The 24330-nt window shown below is 38.1% G+C and overlaps 1 protein-coding gene across 22 annotated transcripts in view; it reads right to left on the bottom strand.

The window, feature by feature from the left end:
• NCKAP5 (NCK associated protein 5) overlaps window positions 1–24330 on the bottom strand; it is a 439736-nt gene that overhangs the window by 42472 nt on the left and 372934 nt on the right. For all 22 annotated transcript variants that reach the window (XM_083841922.1, XM_083841921.1, XM_083841907.1 and 19 more), the window contains 5 exons: window positions 22978–23082; window positions 19648–19839; window positions 15339–19171; window positions 14476–14653; window positions 10120–10198 (listed from right to left, as the gene is read on the bottom strand). In XM_083841922.1, coding sequence (XP_083698048.1) covers window positions 10120–10198; window positions 14476–14653; window positions 15339–19171; window positions 19648–19839; window positions 22978–23082 — 4387 coding nt within the window. The remainder of the gene's footprint in view (window positions 1–10119; window positions 10199–14475; window positions 14654–15338; window positions 19172–19647; window positions 19840–22977; window positions 23083–24330) is intronic.

Genomic DNA, 24330 nt, shown 5'->3' with positions numbered 1-24330 from the left:
CAATGCACTAATTGTATAATTATTATTTCTCTATATTTATTTTTGAAGAGCCTGCTTTTCTATGAGATGCCATAATTACTAATTGCATAATTAAATGTCAACAGTTCAGGCTCTGACTTAAGATACAAATCAAAGCTCCTCAAACTCCATTAAAAATGGCAAAGACAGCATCAAATTAGGAATTGGTATCTCACCCTCAGACTGCAGCTTTAGAAAGGCATATGCTGATAGAGCTTAAATATAATTGATAATTCAGGTGAAAATGTGTTTCCCATGAAAATTCTCCTAAATGTCATTTTAGAAAAGGAACACAGAGCCCATATGAGCACAGTTGAAACAAATGCTTAAAGTAACTGAACACATACTCACTCAGAATGCTTTTCAGTTTGCTCAGTTGTATTTCAGGTGTATGAATTAGAGTTAATAGGAAATGCATGACTGAAGCTCCGTACAAATGCCTACAGATGGTCCTAGCCAGGAGCAAAAACCATGCAAAATAGAAAAGTTTCAAATAGAGGGACTTAAACTAACACAGAGAATACTGGCATATACTAGTCTGTATTAAGTATGATAATCAGGTACAGTCCTGATATGAGTGATAAAAACAAATATAGATTGGGTCAGACTGTAAGCCAGTGAAAACCAACACAGCAGCATTAACTTCAGAGCTGAAGAACCAGACTATCCTGTTTAATTGACATTTTAAGCCTGAATGAGACCAGCAGATTCTCAGTATCTTGAATAATAATTAGACTGCATCCTATATATAATGTATAAAGAGCCACACTTCTACTCATTCTAGTGATAAAAAATAGTATTTCTGGGTGAATAACCATAACGACAAAAGAATGAAATTAACAGAAAATCATTGTGGCTAATAAGGAAGTGTTGATCCAAAATATGAATACTCTGCACCGAAGGAAGACAAGCTAGACAGTAGGCTGCAGCAGCGCTGCAGAAGAACTGGCAATTAGACAAGTGCTCTGTGTACTATCTGTTAAAATACAAAGAAATGATTTGTCTCTGCCAGACTGTGAAGAAGGTAAGCTGACATAAATTAGAAGACACTAATGGATGTTAGTTTCTTATTATTTACATTGGCAAGGTTCTCCATCATCTTCAGCCTACATAAGTAACAATTACAAAAATACACAGAAAGTTTCACTCTATTATAATAGACTCCTTCAGACCGTCATTTCAAAATTAATCCCTGCAGAAATACCCAAATGCCAAAGAAGAGTGAAGAACACAGCACAGCAGACAGTCCCATTTCTAGTGGCCCAAACCAACATTATGCCCTTCCTCTTGCAGCTCTCTCCATTCTGCAGAATGTAGCCTATTCCCCTCCTATCTTGCCCCCAAACTAATAAATCCCCACTGAAAAGATGCAGAGCAACTCGGAAGAAGAAGAGGATATTTAATCAGCTTTATGCACCAGTGTATGGGCTGTTTCTGATGAGTAAACCCTGGGTCAGTAAATGAGGCACTGCAGAAGGCTGCTCTGCGCTGACTTGGAAGGCCACTCAACAGCATGACCGCACCGATTGTCAGTAACAAGAATAATGCAGCACAAAAACACAGGACTGCTAAATGTTATGTAAAAGCTCCCAAAGCAATGGCGCATTGGCCACGGACAGATTTAGAACAATATCCTTGAAGACATTCAAACCTGAACTGATAAGTCCCTGAGCAAGAGGAGTCTGGACCTCTGGGGGTCCCTTCTGCCCTATATGCTCCTAGGGGTATGTTGCTACACACAAGAAAGTCAGTTCTTGCAATGCCGAGTGGTTACTAAACAAGGTTTCTCTTTAGCGATGTCCTATTTCAGCTACTTGAGCTCAGAAGAGTAAGCAAACCACAGATACAGGTCATTTCAGTAGCGCTGAAGGAACAAAGAAGGAAGATTTTGAAGTACAAAAAGGGGTAGAACAGTGCTTGATAATTGCATTCAAGTGTGAGTGATTTAGGGAAATTAGATGGAGGCATGAAATGCCACAGACTTTGAACCCAGGGAATAAAACAACCAATTCTGCACTGAGTGGAAGAGGGAAAGAAGGAGAAATTTTTTTTAGTGGAGACACTGCCCCTCTATATTCATGATTTAGATGTATGACTAATATCTATATAAAGCTTCTGTGCACGTGACAACATGGCAGCTCCTCCTCTGAGCACACAGCCAGTACCCTGTGTCTTGGGCACACCAAGACTAGAGGAATTGACAGACATTTAAGTGAGTGTAAGTACAAATATAACTGCTTTTTACCCAGCTGAGCTCAGTTCTGCTTGTGCACTTTCACACATACCTCTTGTCTGAAAAATCCTGAGGATAGCGAGATGATGATAGGTAAGGAGGTTGTGAGGGTCTGTCTGGTATCTTCCAGGCCACTGATGGGACTGGATGTTGAAATTTTTTGCTTGTTTGTTTTTTAAGCCACTGCTGTCATGGATGAATTCATAGAGGTAAGCAGCTTATTTCGGTGTTTATTAATTCAGCGCTTTTTTAGCAATTGAGAACGAGTCCTTTGGATTAACACCCAAGTTGGCTAGATATAGTGAGAGCGCATGTCATTAAGTTGTCTGCTACGCTGAAGTCCCATTTCAATGCTGCAGCCCAGGAAGCACACTTATTAAAGCAATCTAGTCAGCATCTACAGATTTAATACTTACCTCTCAGCCAGCACATGTACACAGGGCTTTAGAAAATGGCTTTGTTATTGAAGTACAAATAAATGCACACATACTTGTACCATTGCCCATATGTAAGGAATTAATGAAAAATCTCACACTTTATCACAACTTGTATCAAGCCATAAAACTTTTGAGTATGCAGATTCCAAATAACAACAGCCCCATGCTGGAAACTTATTCAGTGATAACTGGTTTTGTTTGATGGCTTTTACAGACAGCAACCTCACACTCACTTGTACAGACTTCGAGATATTCCACAGCTTTACTGGGTGGTGATGGGAAAGATAAAACAAACATTTTTCCTTTATCTGATCATGTGTAAATGAACGAATCAACTCCTGTATCAGTGATAAGATGATTGCTAAATGGTTCTTCTCAACTTCTATCAATGTCCTGATGAAAGGAATTAACACTGACAGGGATAAGTTGTTTTCTCAGGCATTGAGACTTCATGACAAAGGAGGATTTCTTTTGTGGTCAAAAGACATTTTATCAGTTGAATATTATTCTTCATTAAATGCATTGGAGGCATCCAAGGATTCGCCTGACATTTAAACAACTTCTGGATTATTCTTTTGCCTCTATGATGTGGATCACCTCTCTTTACTGAATGCACAGGCTGTAATTCGGATCAATTTGTTCACCATCTTTCCTCTGTCACTTATTCTGTTACATTTATCTCAGTAATTCATTACAGACCTCACCTAATCTGCCTCCAGGTTTTAAGGGTTCTTTAACGTGAATGTGTTTGCTCAAATATGTCAGGCTTAATGGACATATTTTAGGATGATGCATGTCAGACTTAATGTATTTACCGCATTAATCAAGCTCGCTTCCTTCACATCTATTTCCATTCCCTTAGAATGAGAAAACATGAATTAAATAATTATTTACTTAGCAGTCCAGTAAAAATAACCTAAGTTTTGGCAGTCTACAAAATAGTGAATGAAACCAAGTCTTTTGTTTAGCGGAGGGGGTTGTCTGGTATCTTTTGTTCTCCTGTGGGAAGCTTGGTGCAAGCTTATTAAATAAGCAGATGAACTGCTATTGTTTACATCAAGCTTTGGAATAGGCCATTGAATAACTTATAAATTAAGCATTTTGAGTATGTACATGAAATGACACACTTAGAAATAAAACCCGAAACATATTTTTTCAGCTCCAGTGTACATCAGATCTAGATTTCAGGAAGAAACCTAGGCCTATCCAATAGACAAAGGCAGATGATACTGGAGTTGAGGATCCACTGATTACAACTGGTATCAGTATGGAAACAAAAAAGCAGGCTCTGTGTCATTGTCTAGATTTGTGGAGAGTCAGATAAGCAGCAACACTGGGACAGCAGACATCAGTAAAGTTTAGAACAACTATGACTTTTAAACAATGCAGGTGAACAGGCATGAGGGAAAGGTGAAAAATAACGCCTTGGCAGTGAATGAATGTATCTGTGGGAAAATCATACAGAAGAATCAGAAAGAAAAGAAGAGTCAGAGACAAATTAATTTACTTGGGATACTACAGAGAATGTAGGTCCTTTTCCTCAGAAAAAAATTGCTTAGGAAGTATGTTTTTTTTTCTTATCATTTCTATAGCTTTTGGTATAGCTACTGGATGCTGGACAAAACATTATCAGAAAGCACAGATAAGGCTATCATCTTCACTATTTTGATACCTTGATACAAATAATTATAACATTGACATTTCATTTGATGTCGAACCTACTCACATATACATTTTATATGTCCTATGTTTGCTATCATTATATCTTCAAAATTGCTATCAAGTTGCTAGCAACTTCTCTATAAAACTTGCTGTCAAGGACATTCCCGTTTTCTGTTGAAAATGTAGTCTGATCACTTTTCTGCATACAAAACTTAGAGTGGTGGACTTTAAAACACAATACAACATGCAAAATGGCAACAACAACCAACAAACGTTCCTTTCTGGAACATCAGGAATACATAGAATTCAACCAAATGTTCTATGAAGAAGACAAAACCTTCTAGAAGTTGCTTAAAAGATAGATTTTTTTTTTTTCTTTTCTGACCAGATTGCCTTTAAATTACACTGCAAAACCTTTCTGCAGGGTTGTTCTTAGAAAGTAGAAAAAAAAAGATGATAAAGCCTGCTATAAGGCAGATGATTATCAAGAACTTTAATGGAATTGAGCGCTGGGATACAGCACAACTACAAAAGAATCCCTTGACCTCAATGTGTGGTTTTGTTCTAGCACAAAGCAGCACAGTCTACAATGCACTTTTAATGTTGCTTTGATAGTGTGGATGCCCAACCCTCCATCTAGCTTGAGTCTTTTCAAAACCCTTTTAAGTATCTGCAGGCCTTTTCTCTGTATTATAGAAATGCCAGTATCTACAATGTTCCATTTAATGCCGGATGAATCAATTTTGAGCAAATGACCTGGACCTCTAATGACAATTTGACAGAAATTAGACAAGAGTCTTTCTTTAAAGTTTGAAAAATTCTGCCTACACTTATCTTTATAATCTTTACTTGGTTCTGAATTTCACCTGACATAGTCAAAACAAACAATATGGGTCAATGTCACAGACAGATAATTTATTTCCAAGAGCTGTGAAGCTTTCTGCTGTGGATTCTAACTCCAGACAGCTTCAGCGAATTAACTCCCCATACAGCTTCAGTACGTAATATCCTGTACTTCTAGTCGACCAGATAGTACCACCAACAACCGGATAGATTTTGGATTGCTACTACCAATTCTTGCATTATCAAGTATTTGCTCTGTACAGTACCCACAACGCTAATGCAAATTGCAGGTCTGTTCAGAATTACTGTTTTTTTGATTTATTTTTACCTGTAATGTCATTCCAAGTACCCAGAGGACAAAACCAGTGCGCTTTCTGATGTTAAAGCTGAACAGGCTTTCCTTAAAGAATGAAATTGGCACTTCAGTTCCATCAGTGGCATATTAAAGTTAACATTTCAAAGCAAAAAAATTCCAGTTCAATAAAACAATTCCTCTAGATGAATTGTCCATGCTTTCACATCCCTGAACTTCAGTGCTTTTGACCAGAATTGCTTGTTTGATACATTTGGGGACTGCTGAGGACTGAATGACCACTGGAAGTCCTCTAGGGTGAATAAAGACATTTGCACGTAGAAATATCTGGGACAAGAAAAAAAAAAAAAACAAAAACAGAAAATTCTTTCTTTGTATTGAAACCTGAGTATAGATTTAAGAATAGACTTGAAATCTTCTCAGAAACCTCTCATCAGCCTATTCAGGTTGGTGAGGACATACTGAGACTGTGTTTTGTGCAGCTTAAGTATATCATTTTCAATGCTGATTTGTTCCTCTAGTGAATTTGTCATCCCCTTGGGGAAACAAAGAGAAAAGGAAACTGGATCCAAAGAAATGATTATCATGCAGCTTTCAAACAGGGTGTTTGATAAATTACCAAAGTGTTGATTACTGAGAAAAGGTCACACTCGGTCTCTCCTCCTTCAGCACCAGCATAGTTTACATGAACTAAGAATGACACAGTTAATTACTACTAACTCACCTCTTCATTACAGATATATATATTTCTTATATTTCTCACTTATTTGCCTCTATGTGTAAAGGTGTCATTTGTAACTGTCTTGTAATGGTTCTGGCCATTGTGACAATGGGGAAATTCAAGACAGGAAGCAAACACTGAATATTCTATTCTATTGAGAGAATTCTCTTCCTTTGTAAAGTGAAGGCTTTTTTATGTTTACTTGGGAGCAATACTGTCAGAAGCTTGACACATTGTCTTTCTATTCAATAAAGGAATTTATTGATAAGAACATCTTGCGACCCCACTGCACCTGTCTGAGCTGGGGAATCTCTCATGACATGAAGGGAAAGGCAACGTTTTTATCATGTCATTTCTGCTATTATGTACTTTAGCATTTCCCTCTTTCCCTCTTCACCACTCCTTTAAAACCCAACTACTTCATTGCAAAGGGCATGAGGAACGAGCTCTGAGGACAGCTGGACCTGAAAGCAATACTCCTGGATTTTCAGGTCTCTTATCTGGGGGAAGAGAGAGTACAGGTAGCACCTCTGCTGGGGCCACATTTCGCATCCTCACCCACAATACAGCAAAAACATCCAGGGTGTAACACAGTTATCTTTTAAAAAGATTAAAACTGTTTTAAATATGTGCTTAAGCACAATACAACAATATAAATGACTGCTACATAGGGAAATGATGTGTACCTGAGATATAAGTACACTAGACAAGTAATTTTGTATTACCGTGCTTTCCTGAATTCTTTCAATGCAGCAAAACCAAAGAATCAGCAAAGTACTTATATTTGTTCAGATCACCAAATGGCAATAAATTAAAAACCTAGCAACTGGCAATTTACAACTACAACAACACTTTTCTATTATTTCTTTACCACAGTAAAGAACATCTTTCCTACTTAATCATAGCTTCTCTACATCTTCTGTACATTCAGCTCTGTTTTGTTAACATTTCAGAACTAGTAGAATGAAGTCCTTAAAGTACAGCTACAAAACCACGATGAACTTTGTTTCTAAAAAATGACTGTTTATGGTGGTGAGGAATGGAGACCAGTAAAAAATTAATTTACTACCCACTGAAATTTTCAAGATTTCAAAGTAGTTCCTGTTCTTCAAGAACCCTGCAATCTGTGAAACTGTTCCATGAAAACAACAGACCAGAAGCTTCCACCAGGACAGGAACTGCTGAGGGGACAGAGCAACTGCCCTCTCTGATCACACCAAGGACCTGGGTCACTATTGTGTGCTTGACGGCAGTGAGGCGGAGCATTGTAAAGCCATCCTTCCTGTATTATTCCTTTCTGCTTCTGACAACCAGAAACTTAGTTCATAACAAAGAAAGATGAATTTGTCTTTACCACATCTCAAGTAATCCTCCTTACCAACAGGTTCTTTATAATCTTCACAAGTTGTGTATGGTTCTAAGAAAACCAGGATGACGTGGGAGGTATTCCAACTAAAGTTTCTCAAAGCTACACAGAGATCAGTTTTGAAAAGAAAAAGCAAGCAAGCAAGCAAACAAGCAAAACAACAACAACAACAAACACATTTGTTCTGTGTAAACCAGAAAAATGGGGTATGTATCAGAAAAATGTATGTATCAGAAAAATCCAAGAACATCTAGCACGGAATTTGGTAAAAGAATCTGAACCAGAGCTAGGAAAGTTTGCTATCTACCAAAGAGCAATGTGGACATACAGAAGCAAAAATTCCAGTGTGGTATAAAACACAGCCTGATGAGAGGGGCATAAAACACAGCAAGATACTGATTTAGGAGTATTCAGGAAGCTCACTTAGATCCACGCTTCCAATTTCCCGGCCTTGTTCTCATCCTGCTGAAGTAAGTAATGACTAGGACATTCTGCATTAGGACTCTGCGTGCTAGTGCCAAAAACTTTGCTCAGACTTCGATTATTTTTACCATGCCAAAACTATCTACTGCACGTCTCTCATCATCAAGGAGTTTCCTCACATCAACAACTAGATCCTCAGAGCAAAATACTTGAGTTATTCTAGACGCTTTAAAAAGGCAGAACAGGGGTAGTTGCCATACTGTGTTGAGCCTTAAAGAGATGGGACTGTCTAGGGTAAAGACGTGTCTTTTGTAATTAGTATAATTCAGATGATGGAAAGTTCTTGTACAAGCTATACGAGCTTCCCAAGAACAGCACTGCCTGGCTACTCGGCAGTGCCACATATGGTGGACTTCTGCAGACCTGGGCCACAGACCTACCTGTCACTCCATCCATGTGATCAGCCCTGCAAAATGGCAAAGAAAAGGAGCTTTTTGTTGAGAAAAGGGCCTTTGGTGCACAGGAGAGTTAGATCCACAGTGACGATGTCTCCCAGCTAACTGAGGGCCTCATGAACCTAAGGCACAACAGAAGTCTGGCTTTCGGGAGCGCCAGCCACCCTACTCCACAACCGTTCTGTCCTGTCAGAGACTCAGACTTGGTGTACGTGTGAGGAGTAGAATATTAGCATCCTCAACCCCTCCCACCATGACATATTACAGGACCCGCTGACACAGTAATATATGAAAATGCATAGTGATTAGGTGTCAGCCACAACCACCAATTACACTGATGAACACCAAGGAAGCACTGCAGTCTTTTCAGGACAACACTTTACAAATAGCTGTTTCTTCTTCTTCAGTAACTGGATTAAAAAAATAAATAGACCCAAATATTTCACATCAATTCAAAGTAAAAGTTTTCAGAACTTTGGGGTTGGGGGTGAGGGCAAAATAATTCTGAACAATCTTAAGTGAGTTATTCTCTTTTGGGCAATTTCTAGTAATAGAAAGAAAGGCCTTTATTCTTAGAGTGAGCAGCAAGTATTTCACTTTTCAGGGCTTGCACCTATCCAGCTGCAGAGCCCCATCATAGTCTTACAGTGCATTGTTCAAAGTTCTTGTTATTTAGTCACTGTAACAGAGCCAAGTTTTGGATGGGTTGCTAGAGACTGAAGAATTTAGGGATCTCTGCTGCCAGGAAGACAGAGTTCTTTTACTTGATATTAGGACTGAAAATGTTGGACAAGTCAATATAGGCACGCAAACATTATCCCGAAGAGAAATATGTTTCAACATGATACCTCCAGTTCAGCCCCACTTTCTGGACTGAGTGCATTAGTGAAATGAAAGAGTTACTGACAGTGTCCTGTAAACACAGAATCAGATTTTAACTACTGCTGCAGACTATGCCTGAAAAGGGAACTTGCTAAAGATTTTTATATATTTTTTTTAAATTCAGAATCAGTTTCTTATATTGGTGACACGTTGCTCTATTACAGATCTCAAAAAAACTTCTGTTTCATCCTCCATTGTCTATTAGATATTTTATAACAAGTACTGAAAGTTCATCTGCAGTTAAAGATTAGTAAAGAAGGGCTGATGGTGCTTCTCCTGAAAAGTGTATAGCAAAGGCAGCTATATTTGCAATTACAACTTCAGTGTTTTCTGAACAGACACCTGGTTTGCTACACACTCTGGGATAGTTTATCACAGTTATTCTGCTATTTGGAATTTTACTCTGAGTTTTACAGACTCAAGGATAGACTGCAGAGTCAAAAATCAGTATTATTTCCACAGAAAGTATCATGCACAACATCCCTTGAGTTAGGCCACCATATGTAACGCCCATGTTTTGGAGACTGAAATGGTATTTCATAGTCAGATTCCAAAGCTCTTCTATCAAACACTGCTTTGATCCACAATCAGTAATGGTACGTACTGATCTTTTATATAGTTGGTGAAATCTGACTGGTGGTGAACACAGAGCTAAACGAATGCTAAAACTGGCATTACGTGGGCAAACAAAGTAATGAGAATTAAACATGTTTTCTTCCATGAACGGAGACAGCAATAAAATCCAGTGTAAAACATAATTTTGTACCTATCACATGACTCTGACATGTAGTCCTTGTCATGGTGTCCTCCTCTTCTTCTTGCAGGTTTTCTGTCACTACTTTAGCCTGTACATAGTACAACAATGACAAAAGTGAGGAACATCTGTGACTCTGCTTATGTTGCTTTATGTTAACTACAGAATATCTTTTCAGAAGTAAACCAGAGTAAAGTTACAGGGCAGCTAAGAGTGGAAGTGTATAGCCTGTCCCATTCTATTCATGATACCACAGGACAACAACTTTAACTTCATTAAAAGTCACAATATGCAATAGTCAAAAAATACCCTTGGAAAATACAATTCCTCTAAAGAAAAAATATTTTTATTCATTTTAGAAAACTAAGAATCAAGAATTACACTCGGGACTGCTGACCGCATGCTCGTTTTTCTCTAGAAATACCATGTTTCAGTTTCTATGCTAAAAAGAAAAAAAAGTGAACTTAATAGATGATATGTTATTTAATCCAGTTTCCAAGCACTTAACTTTGGCATTTTTGTTTCTGCATCTCTTTAAAAGCATTTTATTAGCTAAACAGAGAGAAAATCTAAATTTACAAATGCACTAAGAGCTCTTATATCGAGCTCTTTAAACCTGTTTCAAGTATGTGTTATTCAGATCCCCTAGATTGCCCTGTTCTTCTGCATGAGTATTTCCAAAGCGTGTATGTAAGGTCAGTATCTTCCTACAATACAGTGAAAACCCCCTCAATTACATGTCATGAGTGGCCATAATTCAGATTCCAGGGACATATTTTTCTGCTATGGCATATAAATCAAACAGGAATGAAGATACTTGTAGAGTGCTGAGAAGAAAGCCAGCCCTGCAGAAAAAATTACTGTCAGTATCTCACAGATCTTAAATAGTTTGCTAATCACTATCTGCCATTTAAACCACTTATAGCGCATTACAGACACATTAGATATGTTCTGTAATCTAAAACAGCAGAATTTATCATTATTTGCATGACATATCTTTGATCATTTTATGTATTTTGCTTGTCTGGCTTAAAGTAGTAGCCCTATGGACCTCTTGTGACTAGCCTAAGTAAAACATGAAAGATTTACTCTCTATATTTATAAAAGTGCATTTATAATCTCTTAATCCCAGGAATTTAATTACTTTTTTTTTTTTTCTTCTTCTGAAATGAGGCTCTTCAGGCTATGGAAAATGAAGAGGAGGGTACATAACTATTTGGCATCAAAATACAGGTAAAACCATCTCTCATGCGTGTGGACTGTATGGCAGTCTGTGGCTTGCTAGTGCTGGGACAGCTCTCAATATTAGGATGGATCTTGGGTGTTCCCCAAACACTCAGACTACAGACTGACAGTGCTATACAAAACTGGTGTCTTGATTTTGGTGCCACACTTCCACCTCACAAAGTAAAGCTCATGGCTTTTCTAAATTACACTGGGCTGTAATAAAATCACAAAGGTGAAATGAAGCAGTGCGGCACAAAAATGATGGTATCTCACCTTAAGGTTCAGCCAAGGACATGAAAAAGTATTCAGGAACATGGAATATCCTTGGTGTAGGCTAAAGGATTATGTATTTCTGTTGGCTGGCCTTTAGAGCAAAGTGCTTTTTTGATGAACACTAACGGGAAGCATATCCCTTTGAAGGTGAATGCACAAGGCTGCCATTGGCGGAACATTGCTTCTTCCATAAATTCAGTGGCAGTCAAGCAATCGTGTTCTTTGTATGAACAGAAATCAGACGTAATTGGTGCATATGTTATGGCATAATAATGCCCCAAGCCTTTTCCTGGCGCATCATAAGAGAAGATATTTAATTGTCAAAAATTAAATGGGCTTTAAAGGAAAAACTTTCTATAAAATTAATATTACAAATGTTATGGTTAGACTTAAATAAGAGGTATATACGATATACAGTTTCTGCACTGTACCTGTATCACTGAATGCACTTTGCGTTGTTCAAAGAAGAAAAAAAATGCTCTTAGTCTAGGGCTTTGCAAAAGATTTATGCTGTTTTCTCCAAAAGTATTCATTTTGTCTTCATACAAGCAAAAAAATGCACAATAGGCCGTTCTACCACAAGCGACTGTTTTCAGTCTCAGCTATCTCCCAGTCCTTTGCAATCTGCTTCAAAGGAAGCTGACACCAAAGAATAACTGAAAATGATAGTAATGAGATGCATGAGCTTTGAATTTACAGACTTTCTATTGTTTTTCTTGTGCAAGTTTGGAGGACAAGATGAAATCTCACATACTTTGGAGTCTTATGGTATATTTCTTTCAGAAGTAAGCATTAACAACTGCAAGCATGTTTTTATTCTCTTTATTCTAGATGTCTTCAGCCTTTTAGCACTAGATATTTCATTCAGGAATTGAATGCCACAAAAACAAAACATGAAACTCACAGAGATGAAGCATATAATGCAACTCAATCTCCCAAAACAATATTAAAAATACTTTGATTCTCAGAGAACAAAAGAGTGCATAGTATAGGATAGGTAATGCCTTTTCTCTGTGACTAATGTGTCCTTAAAAGCTAAACAGAATAATTAGGATTCCTCCATTATTTATATATATTAAGGGCAATCTTGTAGTTCCTTAATAAATTGAAGTGTGTTTCTTGAAGATATACTTAAAGTCCTAAACGACTATTATTGCTCCATTTAGAAAGACTTCACAAATTGACAGACAAAAAGCACAGCAAATTATTACAGCATTAGAAAATAATAAGTTAGAAAGAAATTGTAGAAGCGATGTGCAGAGTTTTTTGTACTTCTGTACAGTGAAGATATACCCTAAGCTGTCAGGACCATATTAAATGGGGCATAGTTAAACTGAGTGGCTCTGATAAGGGGCTCTGCTTTGCTATCAAAGTTCTAGATCAGTTGGATTGAATTTCCTGCATATTGCACATTTCCAGACTTTCATTCTCTCTCTTTCCTTTCTGTGACACTACAAGGACAGCCTTAGATACGCTTATAATTTGTGGTTTTATAATGCAGGAGACATCTACATTTTCAAAGAAGAGATGATACCACAATAGTCAGGAGAAAAAAGTTTTCCAACACACGCATTCTGCGCATATTCCCTTTAAGTTTTAAAAAACGACCTTGTGGATATTCTTAGGAAAGACATTTGCACTGAAGTAAAAAAATCTTTTGCCTGAAGTTGAAACCATGTGTGTTCATACTTCAACCTTAACCATCTGAAACAACAACAGTTTCTCCAGTTCCCATTGTGAAGCTTTTTGAAATGTTTTAACCTTGAAACACATCCCCCCCAAAATGTATTTCAAATTCTCTAAAATGAAATAGTTGCATGTGCTGTACTTCAATAATTCAGTTTTATCAGAACAACAGAAGTAGTAGCTTCATGTTCAGTATATATATTTGGCATAAGTTTTCAGACTATTTTGTGAAAATAGTGATTATTTTTAATAACAATCACAGTAATATGGTCAATACAGCTACCAGGAATGAGAAAAGAATGCTTATGAAGTGCAATTACATAAGATCAGGTTAAAGTATCTCTATTCTCATTGTGCTTGGACTTTAAAACATCATGGGAAAGGCCCTTGCTGAGCAAGAAATTACTCACTAAATTCCAAGGTTAATAATTAAAAGCTTCACAAGGAAGGGCATCCATTCAGTTTCACTTTAGGCTACAATCCTAGGCTGTGCTTACACTATTCAAGGTAAAGAAAAGTTAGCCACTCACATAACCTTTCAAAAATCAGAATCTAGCAGCTAACAGAAAAAAAAAATATTTTTCTTCTAAATCACAACATTGCTATTTGCTAGGTAAATTAAAGAATCGTGTATAGTTAGTACTTTGTTAAAATGTAAAACTAACTACAAGGATTAACAGGGAGATTTTCCGTGGCACAGAGTCATCAGTGAAATGTATGCTTTTGCTTTTGAAAGACTCCCTCTTAAGTGACAAATATTCCCAAATGTGGTCAAATGCTTTGCCTTTTCCCCACCAGCACTGCACTTTTTGGGCTTAATGTTTTCTATAACATTCAGAGTAATGTTCAACACTGGCAGGCATGCAATTTTCAGGGAAAGGGGAAAAAATGGAAAAAAAGAAAATGGTCCTATTATTACACTGTACTGCAGTATGATTATAACATCGCTGTGCATATATCTCCACTGAAATTGAATTGCCAGCAGAAGCAGTAGGACCTTCATGACTAGCTGTATAATCTGGCCTATAGTCAAGCTGCCAACTTCTGTATTAATTCACAATTCTCTCGCTGCACAAAATCATATATAAACAGTTATTATCCTGTTTGTCTGTACTGGCAATAAGGAACACATCCAGAAGTTAAAAAGAAGGTAATAACATTTTCATGTTCTAAAGCACTTACCAGGGTCTGATTCTGCATTTCCATATCAGCTTTTGTGTTGCTGTTTTTCTTGTGGTTTCCTTGAGAGCTGATAGAGTTGCTGTGAAGAGAGGAGCCCTGGGAGCTGCCCTTCGACACGCTCCTGTAGGAAACATTATTTGATCCACTTTCTGTCTGCTGAGCTGCTTTCTTATCAACTCTGCAGGTAGAGAGTGATTCCTCTGATAAATTACATTGCCCTTCTTCAATCACTCTACTTTTCCATTCCTTTAATGTTTAAAGTAACCTCTCCATATCTTTCTGTCTCTAGACCTTTGAGTGATAAATGTTTCTAACTAGCCTTGATCAAATCTGTCACTTGCAATTTCAGGTAGTATATCAATTTAGTCTTTCACATGTAATGATTTATTTTATATTTGTGACTGCTGTGGGGCAAACGTGAAAACACAGTATAGCAATTGCTAAGTTCTTCTGTGACCAAAGGTTATGGTAGCTAGAAATGTAACTAATTCTGACTACTTTCCAAACATGTTTACTGGTTAGAATACATGGAAATGGAATACATTAACACATGCACCTAAGTATCCTCTATATTTACAGATCAACTGCCTACATTCTTGATTTCTGGAATCATTTCTTATTTCTATCAACTTGGATGTAACTTTCCATTCTTTAATTTCAAACACCATTGGTTTGGTTAACAAAAAAAAAAACATCAACAGAATTATCATCTCATTATTAATGCTTTTTTCCTTTAAAAACAAAAGTCCTGATGGTTTACAAACTGATTGCTCCCATGCATTCTTAGTCTAAGAGGAACATACATTGAACTTAGCATTTGAGGATGCTGGTAAAGTTACAGTGCACAACAAAACATCCCATACCTGTTTAAAAGCTCTTTCATAAAACTGTCTTTTGGTGAGTATGCAGCTGAGGTGGAACCTCTGACTTGTTCACACCCAATCTGGCAGGACGTGTTTTGTGATGGTTTCAAAATTTTACTCTCCATGGTATCATCTAAAATGTCACTGTTGCCTGTTTTCCTGTTAATTTCATTTTCCATTTCACAGCGTTGTTCAGTTTGCTTTTTTTCCTTTCTTCTCTCTAATTTTGCCTGCTTAATTCCAAATCCTGAAACTTTTGCTTCTTTTTTTTCTACCTTTGTTTTAGGAACATCAGGTTTCCTGCTGCTCAGTGCTGGGAGCTTACTCTTTCGAAAGCCAAACCAATTAGCTATAGAGGGCCCGGTCTTTTGTTTAGTCTCCACAGTGGGAGATTTGTTTTGTTCCTGACCCTTCTGGACATTTTCTTGGATGCATAACATGACCTTCTCCTCTATTGTAGGCTGTAGAGCAGGTGAACTAAAAACATCAGTAACCTCAGAGGCTTCCGCTAACTTTAAAGACATCTGGTGTCTTTGTGATTTCGTTGCGTCCAGTTTATGAGGACACTTTATTCCATCCAAGCTTTGAAATGATGAAATCTGTTTGGAAGATGCAGTAGCTGATGCTTCTAACTCCAATTCTGCAGGCAAAATACTTTTTTTATTTAGAGCTTCATGTTTTAAATTTTCACTGTTTTTCTCACTCTGGACAGATGGACTGTGTGTATCTTTTTGAGAAAATGCTTTGTTTCCATCATATTTTGAAGTGCTGTGAAACAAGTCTACTTTTGGAGGTGATCTGAATGGCAGTTTGCTTGGGCTTCCATGCTGGCTATTGCAATTACTCTTATTTCCAAAAGAACCTTGTCTAGAGTACGAATTTTCTGTGGTTTTTGAAGCATTTGAAGGAGTCTCTTGTGTCACTGCTGACCCAGGAATGGCCTTGATTTGAAGTCCTTCCATGGCTGAGTTCTGCCTTGTTAGAGAATTTCCTCTGTCAGAAGTATTTGTAATAATCTGAGTCCGTTGTTTTCCAAGACCTTCTGTAACAAGAGCAGATGGCTTTTCCCCTGTATGAATGCTAAAACTCTGACTACGAGCTTTTGCTCCATTCATGCCCAGAGCTGGTTTCAAGTGTGACTTGTTGCTAGAAGAAGCAGATCTCTTAACTAATTTGCTTTCTAATCCATCTACTCTGTCTACCACCAAGCTGCAGTTTTCATGTGGCTGAGGTGATGCTGTATCCATACTAAGTCCCACAGTAAAATTATCTTTTATATCGGTATCAGACTTGGAGTCTTTTAATTCAGCATCCATTGCACCTCTGGTGGTTAGACATTCATTTTGCTTGTACTTACTTGAACTCACATTGCTTTTGGAAGCTGCATTTATACTGTCTTTTTCCTGCTTCCCTGGGACAGTAGAGCTCTTTCGGAGAAGTTGAGGAGATTTGACAAATAATTTCAGTCCTACAGGGAGACGGGTTTTCATTCCTTTCTCATTAGAGTTTTGCGTAGCATTTGCAGTGTCACTACCATGAAAGGATGACAATGGGGAATTGTTTACCTGAGATAGTAAGGGCTCACCTGTGCTTGTGGCGTGACATTGAGGAGTTGCAGGGAGAATGTTTGGCATCATTTGAGGCTGATCAACCCCACTGTCACTGGAAATATCTTTTTTGCTGGAATATGCTTCCTGTGAAGAAGTTGTTTCCAATGACGGACAGCCCAGGGGAAAGGATCTGTCTGTTTGAAAATTTGTGTTCAGGAGCTCACGATTCCTGTGGAGACCTGGCTGATTAGGGTTTTTTGGGCAGACTTGCTTTGTGAAAACTTTGGAAAGTCCTTGGCATGCACTATGGGGTTGCTGAGATACACATTTATTTTGCATAATTGCTTCTGCATTTTCCTGAAGATAAGATAACTCAATTTTGGCCCCAGAAGATACAGCTTTTGCTTGCAGTTCATGACTAGATTGATTATGAAAGCCGGAGTTCACAGCTCCTTTTAATGGTGATGATTTCAGTATATTTTTTGCTGTCTCACTGGGACCAGCTCCTCCTAACTTTACAGCTACAGGTGATGAATGAGCATAATCAGGCCAAATCAACAGGGATGTTGACCTGCCCGGAGGAAGGGGTGGGGATGGCGATCGGGCTTCTACAGTTGCTAAATCGCAATGAAAGTCTCTGGTTGGAGGTTCTCCGTAGTCACTGGGCTCTATAAGGTGCTGAGGCAACAGTGGTGATGCTGGGCTCTGACTCTTTGGACACTTTGTCCCATTGCCCCTGCCTGGACGCTTTGAGCTGGGCAGGAGGTGGGCAGGGGCCTTTGGAACCTGCAAGTCTACTTTTGAGTCAAAATTATGAGGTGGACTTTGGGCCTTTTTGAATCTGGAAAGCTTTACAGGTGGCAGAGCAGGTGATTTTTCAAGGGTTGCATGGCTCACTGACATAGCTACAGGTGTCTCATGGCTTTCCATCATCATAGTTTTTTGTGGAGAAAATTTCCCTCTGCTGGGTATTTTAGTCAAGTTTGGCTTTTGATTGATTCCTGCATGAACAGTGAAGCTTGAATTGGCCTTGTATGATACATCATTCACTGGCTTCACTATTTTTTGTCGTTGAGCATTTTGCAATATTACTCTTCCACAGTGTGAAGCTTCACTGCGGGTCAGGGGGACAACTGTATTTTTATTACCTGTATTATCTTCAAGAGTGTTCTTGGTTTTATCTTCAGATCCTTCTAAAGCGGTGTAGTTTCTAGCATTGCTTCCTGCCTGCAAATTAGTTATTCCCTGAGGTATAAGTTCAGTATATTCAGCACTGGACCTAGTTTGTGGCTGGTTGATTGAAATTTCATTTCTTGTTACAGTGACAACTCCAGTTTGATGAGAGCTGAATTCAATAGGCTCACCATCCTCGGCATCAAATATTACGGTAATGCACTCTTCAGAAGAGGTCTTTTTTACGACCTTTTGTTGTTTAATGAAATTACATGTCTTTGGCCTAATATCTAACTGAGCAGATATCTGTTTTTCCTCTTTGTCAGTAAACTGAGAATTCTCTGTGACTACGAGCACGTCAGAGTTCTTTGTGTACTTCTCAGAAAAAGGACTTGATAATAGATCTGATGGACTCTTCTCATCACTGCTTTCTATACGCAATTCATCCAAGACTTCATTGTCATCAGTATCTGAAAGCTGAAAATTAAGGTCCTTCCAGCCCGTATTAGCATGGCTTTGATCTAACTGTAACTCAGGCAGCTTTGCTCTGGTGCACAGTTTTACTTCTGCCTGAAATCCACTGACAAAACTGGTTAATTTTTCAGGTCTTTCCTTTGAATTAAAATATGAACTTCTTTCTGGCAAATGTTTCTTATTAGGGTCCCAGTCAAAGAGACTGTCAGAAACACTATGAGTTAATTTGTTACAATAGATCCTGCAGTCTTTGCTTGGTACTTCCTGCAGCAATAATAAGGATGAAGAATCATCATCTGCATCATCATGTGAATCCGAATCGTAAGAGAAAGTTTTGTTATGTTCAATGCAAATACTTCCCATCTCCATTGGCTTACAATGAGCCTGTTCATTATGGCTGCCACATTTAACACCAGGGGAATATATTCCTTCATTGGAGTTCATGCAGTCTTTGTAACCCCATTTTGATATTACTGAAGGTGATTCAAGTAATATTTTTTGCTTCTGTAATTTCTTCAGCCCTTCTAGGATATGGTTTTCCTTGATACGAGTTGGAGGTAGATCATCTGCAGGACTTGAGAGGTTGCTTGGGAGTGAAGAACCAATGCTTATTCTTTTATCCCAGCTCACGGATGACTGTCAAAACAAAATAGAACTCACATATTACTCACAAGTGCCGTTAATAAAAACGTTACTGTTTTATTAAAGAGATTTAGGAGTGCATAGGGCATTACGTTTCATCCATTGCTATTAATAGCAATGTTCTTTTTTAATACAGGATTTCATACTGGTGTGAAAGCTGCAGTGGATTTAAAACCTGTAGGAAGAACAATATGAATGGCAGGATTAAGATAAAGAAGGAGAAGAACAATTTGGATTGTGAAAAGACAGAATAAATGTCAGAATAAATGAGGAAACTGTGAGCAAATTGGAGTGATAAAGGAATTGTTAAAAAAAATAAATGAGGGAGAGTGAGAGGAGGGAAACGGCAGGGAGAGAACTCCTGAGTTTAGTGACAACTGTTTTAAATACAAAAGAAGGAAGAAAATGAAAAAAATAATAATCTGAAAGGCAGCTTAAGCTAACGAATGAAGCAAATTAATTTCATTTACCCTTTTGCTGCATGTCTTCCCATCATTCCAAGTGTAGGAGGAACCACTGGAATATTCACTGCAAGCACTTGAGAGGGAGAGTTCACTGCTACTGCAGCTGCTCCGGGGATATAGGCGGCTAGGACCTGTCGTATTTAATTGACTCTGGCATTTCAAGACAGGTATACTGGATTTCAGATTCTGCTGGCATTCCTAAAACATGAGAAGAAATAGAAATATCTTATGGCTGGAAAAAGATCATTTAACTTCCCCCTGATTAAGAAGGACAAAGAAAAGCAAGTAAGCTACTTACACCTTCCTATTATGCCATTAGTGTCTGGTGATTTTCATACAGAGAACTAAGTTAAAAATTGCTAATATTTTCATTTGTCAGGGGAAAAAGCCACAATCCTCCATGTTTTTTCCTTTATTCTTGAACAAGTATTGTGCTCTTCTTTTGCTAAAGATTATTCTGAGTCTATTTGAATTATGCTTTGTACATAAGCAGCATGCTCCAGTAAGATACAGAAAACAAAGTTATAAGAATACAAGTACATCTTGACAACTGCATTATAGCCCTGGAATGTAACAGATGAGGCTGTACACCCTAGACAAGGTAAATTAATTTAGTATCCCAAGCAGAATGTCCACTGAGAATGGAATCTCTCCATTACAGTCTAATTTTGGTTTCCTATCTAGTTCAAAGCTTTGTCTAAGAAACTCTCTGACGTAGGACAATCCATCTTTGTGTCACTTGCAGACAGCTGAAGCCTCTTGCTTATGCAATTTATTGACACTTTATGGCTGCCTTTAGTACTTGTGTAGTTATCGCCCCTCTCCAAATGCAATTTCAGCTGACTGTGACTAAGTGCCAGCTTTGAGGAAGAGAGTAATGAAGAGCAGATAGCACTTTAGGTAAAATATTAAACCTCCGTAGGAGTATCTAGGATTACTTTAATTTGTTTCCAAACTAATACTCTTGTGCCTAACAATGTTAGAGCTTCTTTAACGTTAAGTGCCTGCACCATCCTGTTAGGCAATTCTCCAGTTTCCTTACCAAATCTGACATCGTTTTAATTACCAGTAACACCAGAAAGAATGACACAACTCTATTTCATAAAACTTTGGTTTGAATTTCATTAAGGCAGAGTATGATTGTGCAACCTCAAATATTTATTGCTTCTTGAACACGGATATAGGTTCCAATTAATTTTGCATAGATGAAAAATTTACCTTTATATTCAGGAAGTCATAAGAAATCTGAAGTTATAGGATCCACAAAACAAATATCAAAACTGTACATGCAACAGACGCAGCTGCTTCATGCAAATCTCTGGAAAAACATTCAGTTTGTACTCACTTCTCATACACTAGCATGTTTATTGGACTTCTGCTCATTTCTTTCACTTATTCCTCCACAACCTCCCATTCATTATTACTAGGGCTGAACCGCTTTTGGTTAAATGGGAGAGCAGAATTTTTACTGCTGAGGAGTTCATCAGTACAGCTGTTCATTGCTCAGCTGACATAATAATGTTCTGTTTTTGACAAACGTAACTACAGGGCAAATCATTATTCTATGTCACAGGCCAAACTTATGAATGGGAAAATCATTTAGAGGTAGCAAGAGCACATTTCACCTCTGGGAGTTATTGGTACATGTTCTCCTAGAAAGTCAAATGGATGCAGGAGGAATAGCCTTTAAATCTGTGAACTCGGGGAGGAATACGTTTCAGCATCAGAGGCAGGATGATGCCTTTGTTTTTAGCTCTGAAACAGACTTTTTGCTTTGTGGAGACAAATTACACTTTATTTCTGACATCGTGGTTCCCATGGGAGACCCTCTCATCAGCTGCCACAGCCATGACGGCGTCGTTCCCTGTAAGGTTGACTGAACAGAGGCCAATGGCAGCATATGCCCGCTCTGGCTATTTCAGTGCCTTTCAGCTGTGGCACTGGAAAAAGACGTCATGTCAAATTTCTGCCCTTTATACTAAGCTATGTCCCAGCCATCATAGTGTTGAAGGGAAGGATGCCTGGATAATCCTTTCCTATAAGAATATCCTGTAAGAGAAAAGAAGAGATCGGAGCACAGTGAAAAGTACTGCCTTCCCTTCCTATCACCTTGGCTAGTGTGTGGGCCTGTCCATCCCCTTATTTCAGTTTCCTTTGCACCAAAAGAGAAGAAAGGTCCTGTAGTTTTAACAATATGAAAAGAGGATATACAAGCGAAGCAAAAGAACAGTATATTACTGTAATCATCTTTACTGTTGAAGAGATAAGAAAACGTGCAAAAAATATCAAGCCATTAGAGATTCCGAGTTAGGGTGTCTACCCAACATCTAGATTGCATTCAGATTACTAAAAAGGACTGGAATATTCTCTGGCAATTTGCCTTTATTCTCTAAGTTCTCTCAGAAAGTACTTTAAATTGTATGTTTATGATGCATTAATTAAATACATTTAACATGTATATGGGTTTATTAACTGACATGGTGAAATGTTAATTTTTTGTAATCATGACTTTTAAATCATTACCTTTAACAAAATTGGAGTACAAAGGCCCAAATGTAATATTACAATTTAAATACCTAATTTTTACTAGACATCACAGAGAACTGAATCAGACTATAAAAGAGACAAAACTATATACTTAGAAAAACCTAACCTGAAGGCTTAATTACATATCATACAAAGGGTTGTTAGCATTTTTGTGAACCTTTGAAACAATGCCTTTTCATTATAATACATACTACAAAGGAGATTACATTTTTGTTGACGCTACTACACTTCGAGATCAAAGGCACACACAGGTTCAATGTTCTGTTCTTGTCCTCTTTATTCCTCTCTATCTTCATGTGACTTTTGTTTTTTAAGCTACTTTTCTCTTTGACAATGAAACATGAAAGCCACACTGGCTAAGATTTTGCCAAATAAGCACAAAGCTAACTCTATCTGGAAAAAAAAAAAAAAAAAGCAGAGCCCATGAATTTTTAAAAGTTCATACATAATATATCATAAAAGTGGATGAATAATATGGTGTATGGGCTTTAATAAAAAGCTCCTTGACCATTTCTCAGAGATTCTGAGATGTAATCAATACCCAGAAAGGTATCTTGGGGACACTGCTAAGATTTATGCTTTTTTGCACAGAGTGACACTATCTGCTTACTATATCAACCGAGGACACAATATTGAATTTCAGAGAACAGAAGGAAGAAGAAGTATTGTTATCTGCCTCAACAGTGTTTCAATTCAGAGATCGGCTTTATGCCTCATCCCTGACATCAGACTTCAGAGGCGAAAAGGAAGGTGCCGAACGAGGAATACAAGGACAGCACAAAAACTCACGTGGATCTGAGCATCAGCAGTTCGCGATTGCATCAAGCTTCTGTTTCTTTCTACTTCTGAAAGCAAATCCCCAGACGAGAGGTCTAAGATGCGTGAATGGAGTTTCTGGGTGGTGGGGAGGTTAGAAGGGAATGAGCAAAGCATAAGCATTTGTCAAGTATGCAACAGATCAGCATTTTTAAAATTCCAAACTCTGTGGTTAAATTTCAAGGGAAATGAAGACCCCGAGTTAAAAGAGGATTTGTTCTAATTCGAAGTGTTGCTGTTCATGCTTGTTTTGTTCCAGATGTCCTGTCTGAAGAACAGGTTGTTCTTCATCTAAAACAAACCATACTTTTTCTTCCAGTCTCTGTTTTGCAACTTATCATTATTTAATATGCAACAATGACAAATGAACATGAGTTCCACCACTATCCATAGAGTTTGACAGGTTTCAGGGAAAAAGCATAAAAATGAACTACAAAATTAACATTTATAAATCAATCAACATGTTAATGTTGTTTTATTTACGAGCTGCTACACCTTGAATGAATGATTGCAAAAGTGACCCAATTTTTAAACAGCATTGATCTGCTGAAGGCCTCCCTTGCACACATTTTAACTCAAAGTCATTAATGTCATCTGTTAGGAACAATTAATGTGAATAGAAAATAATTGCATCAGGGAACTAGGGACTCAGAGGATTTTGTGCATTAATATTCAGATGCTGTTCGATTATATACACTGTTCTTTCCTTCGGTTTTGCTTGGAAGAACGACTAAGCTGGTGCCACTTCCTCCATATTCACCTGTATACCAATTACTAAGGCTTTCAAGTGTGCATTAAACCTGATTTGTTTTAATTGCAGTTTCAATAAAATCCATGATTTATGTGAATGCCTTGGCCAATGACTTTACCAGAAGAAATACCTGCAGTCTTGTCAGTCACTGGACCAACATATCATGGAACAGGCAGTATGGATCCTATTCACAGTCCACCAAGATCAATGAAAAAGGACTTTAAAAGAAAAAAAAAAAAACCTACCCCAAAACACCTTCCACCTGGAGGAATCAGCAGCACAGCCCCTGCCCTGGCATGGCTCCAGGTGCCCTTCCTTGCAAAGGATGTAAACCAGGGGGGAGACTTTTCGAGGCTGCATGCGTGGCCCTTCACTCTGCCCATCCAAAAAACTTGGTGAAAGAGGGAAGGAGAACCTGTACCCACTGAAGTCCTTCCTCACGGCACAGAAGTAACAGTGACAAGGCAGCTCTTTGCAGGGCCCCGAAACATCAGTAACGTGGTACCTTACCCTGCCTGCTCTCCTGGTACCCGCTGCAGAAATTCATCTGTTGGAAGCCAAACAGGCAGAGCCAC

This window comes from Anser anser (assembly GCF_964211835.1).
Source record: "Anser anser genome assembly, chromosome: 6".
Taxonomy (NCBI): domain Eukaryota; kingdom Metazoa; phylum Chordata; class Aves; order Anseriformes; family Anatidae; genus Anser; species Anser anser.
Note: the sequence above shows the minus strand (reverse complement) of the source record. Positions and strands in the feature narration are given on the sequence as shown.